This window comes from Astyanax mexicanus, chromosome 2, assembly GCF_023375975.1.
Source record: "Astyanax mexicanus isolate ESR-SI-001 chromosome 2, AstMex3_surface, whole genome shotgun sequence".
NCBI lineage: Eukaryota > Metazoa > Chordata > Actinopteri > Characiformes > Acestrorhamphidae > Astyanax > Astyanax mexicanus.
Genome location: NC_064409.1, coordinates 76561412 through 76571850, shown reverse-complemented (window position 1 = coordinate 76571850; position 10439 = coordinate 76561412). Strand labels below are relative to the sequence as shown.

Here is a 10439-nt window from a genome sequence, read left to right as displayed (position 1 = left end):
CTGCTAAACCTGTAAAGAAGCACTCATTGGTGAACACTATAGCTAGCTAAAATAGTTAGCTAATTAAATAGCCCTATGTCTAGTCATTTGAACAACATATTTTATACCACTTAAAGACAAAAACTCGAACACTTTGTAACATTTTGCCCCAAAATGCACAAAAAATTTGATTTTTCAATTTATGTGCCTACTTAATGGCTTTGTGCATTCACACACCCATTTTTTATATTTTCATGCGTTTTTTTTAGATAGTTCTGTTTTTTTTTCTAGTGCATTATACAATCTGAGCTCAATGCAACCCTTATCATTACCACATTAGTGCCCATTCCACCAGTAGAGAAATTACATATAAATCTTAAAAATAGCATATGAACTTTTATTTAAACAGCTAGCCATTTAGATGGGATTTTTAATCAATCAATATCAGCTTTCTCCTCATGTCTGGATTTAATGACGCAAAGACAATGACAATGGTACAATCCTATGTTAGCATGACTAGCTGATTAGCTTCTTACTGCCAGCAACAACCTTGCTTTTCTCAATCATTGGTATTTTCCTACTGCAATCCACTGTAACGCCACTTTGTACAGCTTTGTGTTAATATTTTCCCCCCCTACAATTTTAATATAATAAAATACACTTATAAAACCCTCCACTGTTTTTTCTGCTATAGTGAGCATGTAATAAATAAAACCCTGCACTGTTGCCTAGCTCACCCACTAAACCATATAATGTTAACATTCTCATTTGTTCAAATTGATCAATTTAATTGTTAGCATTTATTCTTAAGCACTTATGCGGAGTACACAATTCGACTAATTGAACTCAAGTTTCAATCACTTCCATGGCCACAGGTGTATAAAAACAGCAGCTAGATTCTTCGAGATCTTACCACTTGCACATATAAGCAGCTGTTGGCCACACCATGTATACACTAAGCATTTACCAAACATTAAATTTTAGCTTGTGCTAAATGGAAAACATCTCCCTGGTCTGCTGACCTGCTAAAAACAGTAGGTATAGATCCCTCCCTCAGACAAAGTCTGCTGGCTTATCCAGCTGTGTACTATCTGAGAACTGTTCTCAACCAACAAACCGTAAAGGCATTTCTTCAGCTGATCTAGTGTGTGGGGCTCTGGTGGGGGTTGACGGGTGATGCCAGGGTGGTTTGATGCAAATTAAAACGGAAACAATACGAAAAATATCCAACTCAAATTTATAAGATAACCTCTTTCAGCTAAACCTTATATACACACACCAACACAGCCCAACAATTACACAGGCAACAATCAGAAATTTCTTCAATTCTTTTATTTTCGCATTTTGTAGAAAGAAACAGGCGTTTGTTTAACGGTTGGACTTGGCCACTCTCTCCAGCTCGTCCTTCTTCTTGATGGCGTAGGAGTTTGACGAACCCTGAGGGATGGGGAAAATCACCACAATTAAAAATCTTTACACTAAATATTACCAGATTTTTTTTTTTTTTTTTTAAAGTTTACAATACATGAACAGCTGTTTCTGAGCTGGTGATTGGCTGAGCAATGGAAAGCAGCAGCAGCCAATGAATAAGCAAAGAAAAATCACTCTGCGAGGACTCTAGCACACCAGGACAACCAGAAATATCAGGATGTGACTCTAGTCTCGCCCAATCGGCTCTCCCTCCTGACCCGCCCCTAAACCCATACATCACACAGTGCCCCTCCCAAACTACCCCTTCCATTTTTTATCCTTTTAATTTGATCTGAGGCTGAAGTCAGCAAAAATCTGGAGGTTAAGAGCCCCTTTAAAGTGTGTTTAAGCAGGTATATCACAAAAAAACAGACCTCCAGGACAAAATGATTCATAAAAAATTACAAATTTGCTGTACTGCAGTCCTGTTACCTTTGCAGCGTTGATGAGCTCATCAGCCAGACACTCAGCAATGGTCTTTATGTTCCTGAAGGCGGCCTCTCTCGCGCCAGTGCACAGCAGCCAGATAGCCTGCCAAAATAAAAGTCAGTTAGCAAAAGATTACCACCAGTAACCAACTCCTCCGTGACTATCCATAAATTGTGTAAGCGACAAACGTATGACCAGGATAAAGTTATTCAAATTGTTAGTTGTTTCTGAGCTGGTGATTGGCTGAGCAATGGAAAGCAGCAGCCAATGAATAAGCAGAGAAGTTACTCTGCGAGGACTCTAGCACACCAGGACAATAGATAATGGCAGGATGTGACTCTAGTCTCGCTTTCTGTTCCCTGAGTTTTTACACTCATCCTGAATAAATTACAGGCCATTTTTAGTATAATCTTAGCAATATGACAAAACACTAAACTAAATGGGGGATAACGAAATGGAGAGAGGGATAGAAAAAGATAGATATATAGAGATACAGATGGAGAGGTAGATACAAAGAGAAAGATGAGATAGATAGCAGATATGAGGAGATAGAGTTTAAAGGAGAGATAATGAGAGAGATCAAGACAGGGAGAGAGAGAGATGCATGAAGATAGATAAAGAAAGATGGACAGAGAGAAAAAGATGGACAGAGAGAGAGACAGGGAGATGGAGAGAAAAATAGAGAGGGATAGATAAAGAAATATGAAAGACAGAGGAAGTTATATGGAGATAGAGATGAATAGATATATAGAGAGAAAGAGAGTGAGAAAGAAAGATGATAAGAGATGGAAAGAGCTATAGGGAGAGAGGTAAAGAGAGGTGGACAGAGATAAAAAGAGATGGATGGAGATAAAAAGATGAAAGTGACAGCAAGAGAGAGAGCGAGAGAGAGAGAGAGAGATGCATGAAGATAGAAAAAGAAAAAAAGATGAGAGAAAGATGGAGAGAAAAAGATGGACAGAGAGAGGCAGGGAGATAGAGAGGGGTAGAGATGGATATATAAAGAAATATGAAAGAGACAGAGTAAGCTATATGGAGATAGAGATGAATAGATATATAGAGAGAGCGAGAGAGAAAGAGATGGACAGAGAGTGAGAAAAATAAGAGATGAGAGATGGAAAGAGCTATAGGGAGAGAGGAAAAGAGAGGTGGACAGAGATAAAAAGAGATGGATGGAGATAGAAAGATATGAAATGGCACAGCAAAGCACCAATTTTGAGATTTTCACCATCTCTCCATATATCCAAGACTGAAGGAAAATAAATGATGGGCAGATATGATCTGTCTCTAGAAGATGTTATTTAACAAGAAATGAGAATAGCGTCAATTTTAATTTTTTTTGTTACAAACCGCCAATTTCAGGAATTGTGTTCTAAACTCCCTAACACTTTATAGTTTTATTTTAAACACTATTTTGTTAAATGGTTGTGTCTGCGTGAGGCTGATTGTGGTGTGTGGAGTTCAGATAAGCATGTATATGTACCTGGTTGACCCTGCGAAGAGGAGACACGTCCACAGCCTGTCTTCTGACGGTACCAGCACGACCAATACGGGTGGAGTCCTCACGGGGTCCACTGTTGATGATTGCGTTCACCAGAACCTGCAGGGGGTTCTGAAACAAAGCAAGAAGAGAATAATGAGTCAAATATAGTAGATAAATACAGGTTATTAACTGCTGTGGGTTTTATAAGTTTAAAGCATTGAAGCAAACGCTTGGAATGATGCAAATTTAGACCTTGATTTCTTTATAGAAAACGGTAAAGCACCTTTTCTAAAGGCTCAGAGTAAATCAATATGAGTATTATTACTCAGCTCTACCTCAAAACTAAAGAAACACTGAAATGATATTTGGCAGAATATCTGTTTCTGAGCTGGTGATTGGCTGAGCAATGGGAAGCAGCAGCCAATGAATAAGCAGAGAAAACTTGCTCTGCGAGGACTCTAGCACACCAGGACAATAGACAGTGTCAGGATGTGACTCTAGTCTCGCTCTTTGAACTCCTGGGCTTTAAACTTGGCAAACGTTTCTAGTTTCACATAAGGAATCACGAAGTAAATTTAAGTGTTAAACAAACCAAAATAGCCATTTAAATACATATTTAGATGGCTCTTATTTGGGGTGCAACAGAAGGAACTCTTGCTCTTCCTTTTCTGGGATGATCCTAATGAGTGCCAGTTTCATCAAAACGTTTAAGGTCTTTTTGACTGTTCTTAAAGATACTTTATTAAATTATTTATTTCTTTACTTAGTTGAGTAGTTGTTGCTTCTCATAATCTGTATTAGAACATTACAAATATTCACTATTCACTGTATACCTGTAACTCTACCTCTTCACTACTTTACTTTAACTGATGCTCTCAAACACTTTAACAGACAAGAAACTCAAGTAACTCTTGACGAGTCCAGCACAGCTGTTAAATTATTAATTAAATTATAATTTCATACGTTTCGCTTTATAGTTTGGACAACTGTAGTATTATTCTACAAACTTTTAAATAATGGAAAAACACTGAATTTAAGGTGTGTTTAAACTTTTGACAGATACTGTACATATTACAGCTGCTAACATTTTTTTAAATTGCGACAATTCATCAGGCTATTTATATTAACTATAAACGGTCCAAGGCTTTATTGCCACTTGGGTACATTTTTGGCTATTTGTGGTATAAACTTGGTTTTATATATCCAGACAGAGCAAAGCTGTTCAAAGGTCCTAGGACGGTAAGTTAAATATATTTCGCTATGTGTATTAAATTAGGTGTTTGATTCTAAGACGCGATAAGAATTAAGATCTTCCCCTGGTGGGTTTTTAATTTGATTTAAATAAAAAATAAACCATTAGTTACTTTATTAAGTACTGTGTGCACAGTGTACTCACCTCCCCGGTCAGCAGGTGGATGATCTCGAAGGCGTGCTTCACGATGCGCACGGTCATCAGCTTCTTGCCGTTGTTGCGTCCGTGCATCATCATGGAGTTGGTCAAGCGCTCCACGATGGGGCACTGGGCTTTACGGAAGCGCTTGGCGGCATAGCGCCCTCCGGAGTGGGGGAGGTACTTGGCGTACTTCTCCTTTACAGCAACGTAGTCCTGAAGTAGAGAGAACAAACCTCAGACTTGCAGGACTGTTACACAGAAACAGGTAAAGAACTGTAGACTAATAAATTCTTAGAACACAAACAATTACTTTACCTTCTTAAAAACTTTTTTTTTTTAAGTGAACAGGTAGTTATTTTTTTTTTTATATTAAAAAACACTATTGATACACACAGCACATCTGGAAATTAAGTCACAATAAGTCCACTTGACGAGGATGAACAAATAGGTAGGATAGTGGAACAGAATTAAATGAATTTTGGAGGAAATAAATGAATTTTAGAGATTTTCAGAAACAGCTTGAATCCTGAAAAACTAACTGCAGGTTCTCTGTGTGTGTGTGTGTGTATACACAGTACCTGTGCACTTAATCATTACAGTTTGTTAAGAGATGTTTCAAAGCTGGTGATTGGCTGCGCAATGGAAAGCAGCAGCCAATGAATAAGCAGAGAAACGTTAATCTGCGAGGACTCTAGCACACCAGGACAACCAGGAATATCAGGATGTGACTCTAGTCTCGCTTCAAACAGTGGTTTTACGAATTTCACATCATTAACAAATTGGGCCAAAACGATTAGTCGGCCTGTTTAAACAGGCTTCACGCCTTCATTAACAATACTAACATTAGTTAAACTAAAGTTAGATGGTTAAGTTTTAGGGAGATACTGTACTCTGTCCACTTTTATTAAAATGAAGTTAGATGTTATAGTAACTACAGGCTTTAATAAAAAAAACTATTTTCTTAGACAAACAATATTTTAGGGAGGTATCTCCTTGAAAAAAAAAAAAAAAAAAAGTAAAGAAAGACATTTAAGTATGCTAGAATCTCCTGAAAATAACATCCAGCCTGTATGAATGTTTCCTATGATATACTTAATATACCGCAAAATTGGTCTTACAAGTACAAATGAAGGACATGACAATTGCGACTAATCGAACAAATAATCGGCAGATTAGTTGACTACTAAAATAGTGGTTAGTTACATCCCTGTTACCATAAATAATGAAATTAAATGTAAAGGAATTAAGTTATGCAAGAACTAAAAATAATAACTAAGAATTGCTCACATTAAAAAAATATATATTTTTTTTTACAATATCGGCACAAATCAATCTACATACTGAAGAATCAACCTTCAGACTCCAGACATGTTCAGAATAACAGATAGGTGGACCATTGCATAATTTCATAGTCCTCTCACCTGGAGGGAGATGTCATTGATCTGAACGTCATCAGTGCTCCACTTGCCGAACAGCTTGATCTCGGGCGTCTCAGCCACAGCTGGTGCAGTCTCCCACTCCGTCATTCTGATAAAAGAACAGCAAAGAATCAGCACATCATCTTCAATTCATTCAATTTAATTCAATCAGATGGCCAAAATTACACATACAGTACCAGACAAGGAAGATACATTACAATGAACATGCAAGTTAAAACAAACTTGGTTAAAATAAAAACTTGCAAGTATCAGGCTTTAGCGGGTACTTTATTAGTAACACCACAATAATATTTTTTTTTTTAGGTCTGTGAATTTTGGCATTACAGCAAAACATCCAATACCAAACCTATACTTGGCTACCTTAAAGAAATCTAAAGAGATTTAGTTTTGCACGGTGCGAAGCAGCAGCTACACCTTTTAATTCTAACCATTTCTGAAAACATAAGGTAAAATGAACCAATAAGATTATTTAAAATTTTATAGGACAATTTGATTTTTAAGATGTAATGTTTTTTAGGCTACTGTGCTGTAGCTCAGTTTTAGTGTGTTCTCAAACTTTTTAGCGCCTAGGCTATACAATTCGATTTCTCACATCCCCAGAGAGTTATTTGCCATGAGGCCCCATGAACAAATTTAATACATCTGCTCTCTATACACACCTGAGATCTTGTAACTCTAACGAGTCACGCGAGATTAAGGAGGGAAAAAGTCTAATTAAGTACAATCTGGTCATTTTTACCTAGGTGTGCATTTACCTCTGTTGCAAGCAGTTTAGACATTTATGGCTGCGAGTTAAGTTATTTTAAGGGCTGTAATGATTTTTTATTTTTTCCATGGATACACTTATAGGCACATGTACATATCTGCCGATTCTGGTATACACATTTAGAAGTTTTATACAAACTAGAAAACCCGGTACAACCTTAAAACTTAAGAAATGAAAAAACAAATCTTCTTAAATAGTGATTTCAAAAATATTGATTACAGTTTTTTCTTGACCTCAACGCTTGTAAAATACTCCAAATATTTATACATTAAATGTATAGCCTAACAAACATATGTAAGTGTAAAAAGCATTACTAACTATTACAATTACTTACTAAATTAGTTAACACTGCTTACACTGCTACACTCCTCTGATTTAAACAAACTCAGCTTTTCCCTTTGCATGAAAATTCTCTATATCTATCAGCATCTATAAAGGATCACCACTACAGTTTGTTTAGAAGTGTTTCAGAGCTGGTGATTGGCTGAGCAATGGAAAGCAGCAGCCAATGAATAAGCAGAGAAATGTTAATCTGCGAGGACTCTAGCACACCAGGACAACAAGGAATATCAGGATGTGACTCTAGTCTCGCTTTAAACAGCAGTTTTTCAAATTTCACATCATTACCAACAGCCTTTAAATATAATACCATGAGTTTTATGGCTAAAAGACACTTAATATTGAACTTAATAGAGAGAGCCCAAAATGGAAGAGTGCACAAGTGTTAATGTGGACATTCTGCACTCCCTCCCCTCCTCCTTTGGTAAAGACAAGACAATGGTACCACATTTACAAAAAATACAGTAAATACTGTAAAACTGCTTATCGGGAGGATTTAAGGGGTTATAGACATTTAAGTTACAAGTTCATGTATATGGGTTTTATATTTTTTTTAATTATTAAAAACGGCACATAAGATGTATACCTGTATGCTTTCAATGAAGAAATGATCCCATAAAGAGAGATTCTAAAAGAAGCAATTATCGGCAGATAGACATAATTCTGATATTTTCTTACATTTACTTTAACTTAAGGTTTGCGTAAAATGCCTTCAAACATCAAAATTTACAAATACTGTAAAAACGTAGGTTCAAATGATTTACTTTTACTTGGGACTGTTCAAACAATGTTAAAATAAATTAACAGATTAAAACAAAAATATAGTTCATATAGTTTTATTAGTTTTAAAGAGCTTTAATCTGATATAAAACGTAGTTTAATATACACAGGCGACATAAAATAACGTAGTTATTAGGTTAGTTATCCTAGCTAGCTAACTACATAATTCCACCTTAAACAGAGCAGCTCTACTACTCAGAAGCCCACAGCTTAAGGTGGACTGTAGAGATACTATGAGCAAATAGCTTTAGCCAGTTAGTTTAACGAGCTAGCGTTACCTAGCCTGCTAAATAACCGAATAACGCGGCCGCTCAGTCCGCCCGGGGCCCACAGAGCCGCCCGCGTGTCCCCTACAGCGGAGGGGGCCGTGTCCCCGGACTCAGGCCGGGAGTTTAGCCGCGGTATCCGCGGGTCAGCACCGCCGCTCAGCAGCTCCCCGCGGCCGCATGGAGCACATGGACCCGCCGGCGATACTCTAGGCACATTATAACATTTTTAACACCTTTAACCACGTTAAATCACCCCGGGCTCGGTGTGTACAGTTCCCCCGCACTGTTATACCCCGCTACGGGAAGGTAAATCGGGGTTTGAAGCGTTTTTTTAGGTAAATTTCAGGATTTTTCTGCACCTACTTGTGTCCGCGATCTCTCTGCTCGCCTCGCTCAGACAGGAAAGGGCCTCCGCTAGGCGCGCACTGCGCATGTCTGCTTCGGCCCGCGCTTCCGTTCGAACTGAATTCTGGGAGATGTCGTTTTCCTCACAGGACACGTTTTCATACAATAAACATGGAGCTACTAGAGTGACATCATAGACATCAATTACATATAAGACATCTATGGGGTGACATCAGGGGGAAAAAAATCCATGGCCACGACTTTTTTAATTTTGTGGAACAAGAAAATTAAGTAGTAGGAATGAGATGAATAAGACATGGGAATGAGATTAATAAATTGTGGGGACGAAAATAATAAATGGTGGGGACGAGATTCATAAATTGTGGGAATGAGATGATTAAGACATGGGAATGAGATTAATAAATGGTGGGGAAGAGAATAATTAATGGTGGGGACGATATTAATAAATTGTGGGAACGAGATGATTAAGACGTGGGAACGAGAGAATTAAGTAGCGGGAACAAGATGATTAAAACGAGGAAACAAGATTAACAAATTGTGGAAATGAGATTAATAAATTGTGGGAATGAGATTATTAAATTGTGGGAACTAGATTAGTAAGTCGTGGCAACAAGATAATAAAGTTGTGTGAATAAGATGATTAAGTCATGTGAATGAGGTGACTAAGGCATGGGAACGAGTTTAATAAATTGTGGGAACGAGATTAAAAATTTGTGGGAACGAGAAAATTAAGGCCTAGAGACGACTTATATTTAATCTGGTATTAATTTTCTTGTTCCTATGCCTTAATCATCTTATTCCCACTAGATAAAAAGTTGTAGCCATGCATTACTATCTATCTATCTATCTATCTATCTATCTATCTATCTATCTATCTATCTATCTATCTATCTATCTATCTATCTATCTATCTATCTATCTATCTATCTATCTATCTATCTATCTATCTATCTATCTATCTATCTATCTATCTATCTATCTATCTATCTGTAAATGGGTGAAAATGCTTCTAAAATGGCTTGACTCAAGATTATTTTATAAGTGCAGGGTCACCTGATAACTATCACGAGATAATTAATTAAATAAAAAAAATCGTAGGTGTTTTCTGCCAGCTGCCTTATCCGCTCAGGCCTTTAGATGGCACCAATATGCCATTCACTATTATATATATTTTTTTTTACTCAACTGCAAAAGCAAAGCTCTTGCCAGCAGACCAGACTGTTTTAAAAGTGTGCAGAGGAAGAACTGCAGTGATAAAGTCAAGGTTTTTGTTCTTATTTAAGTGGATTTATAGTTTTCTGAACAACATAAAGATAGTGCATGTACAGACAAAAATTAAACTTGTGTCAAGCTATATTAAAGTGATAAATGTCTGAGTTTCTTAGATTTTACCGAATTGAAAACCTCTGGAATATAATCAAGAGGAAGATGGATGATCACAAACCATCAAACCACCAAACTGAACTGCTTGAATTTTTGCACCAGGAGTAAAGCAGCATAAAGTTATCCAAAAGCAGTGTGTAAGACTGGTGGAGAAGAACATGATGCCAAGATGCATGAAAAAAACTGTGATTAAAAACCAGGTTTATTCCACCAAATATTGATTTCTGAACTCTTAAAACTTTATGAATATGAACTTGTTTTCTTTGCATTATTTGAGGTCTGAAAGCTCTGCATCCTTTTTGTTATTTCAGCCATTTCTGATTTTCTGCAAATAAATGCTCTA

The 10439-nt window shown here is 37.0% G+C and overlaps 1 protein-coding gene and 5 non-coding genes across 7 annotated transcripts; all 6 read right to left on the bottom strand.

The window, feature by feature from the left end:
• Nucleotides 1–1294: 1294 nt before the first annotated feature.
• Nucleotides 1295–8806, bottom strand: rps5 (ribosomal protein S5). Of its 2 annotated transcripts, none has more exons than XM_015603201.3 (6): nucleotides 8711–8806; nucleotides 6176–6281; nucleotides 4758–4967; nucleotides 3362–3490; nucleotides 1882–1980; nucleotides 1295–1416 (listed from the first exon to the last, which is right to left on the bottom strand). In XM_015603201.3, exons 2-6 carry the CDS (start codon nucleotides 6278–6280, stop codon nucleotides 1348–1350), a joined length of 612 nt encoding a protein of 203 aa, XP_015458687.1. In that variant the 5' UTR covers nucleotide 6281; nucleotides 8711–8806; the 3' UTR covers nucleotides 1295–1347. The 2 variants fall into 2 exon arrangements, with proteins under 2 accessions (XP_015458687.1, XP_015458686.1); XM_015603200.3 differs by having other exon boundaries at nucleotides 8707–8788.
• LOC125799221 (small nucleolar RNA SNORA3/SNORA45 family) lies at nucleotides 1511–1646 on the bottom strand. The gene has a single exon (XR_007438049.1). It is a non-coding gene; the product is annotated as a small nucleolar RNA SNORA3/SNORA45 family (small nucleolar RNA).
• Nucleotides 2098–2228, bottom strand: LOC125799216 (small nucleolar RNA SNORA3/SNORA45 family). The gene has a single exon (XR_007438044.1). It is a non-coding gene; the product is annotated as a small nucleolar RNA SNORA3/SNORA45 family (small nucleolar RNA).
• On the bottom strand, nucleotides 3737–3869 carry LOC125799217 (small nucleolar RNA SNORA3/SNORA45 family). The gene has a single exon (XR_007438045.1). It is a non-coding gene; the product is annotated as a small nucleolar RNA SNORA3/SNORA45 family (small nucleolar RNA).
• Nucleotides 5363–5495, bottom strand: LOC125799218 (small nucleolar RNA SNORA3/SNORA45 family). Its single transcript, XR_007438046.1, has one exon. It is a non-coding gene; the product is annotated as a small nucleolar RNA SNORA3/SNORA45 family (small nucleolar RNA).
• Nucleotides 7420–7552, bottom strand: LOC125799220 (small nucleolar RNA SNORA3/SNORA45 family). Its single transcript, XR_007438048.1, has one exon. It is a non-coding gene; the product is annotated as a small nucleolar RNA SNORA3/SNORA45 family (small nucleolar RNA).
• Nucleotides 8807–10439: the final 1633 nt, after the last annotated feature.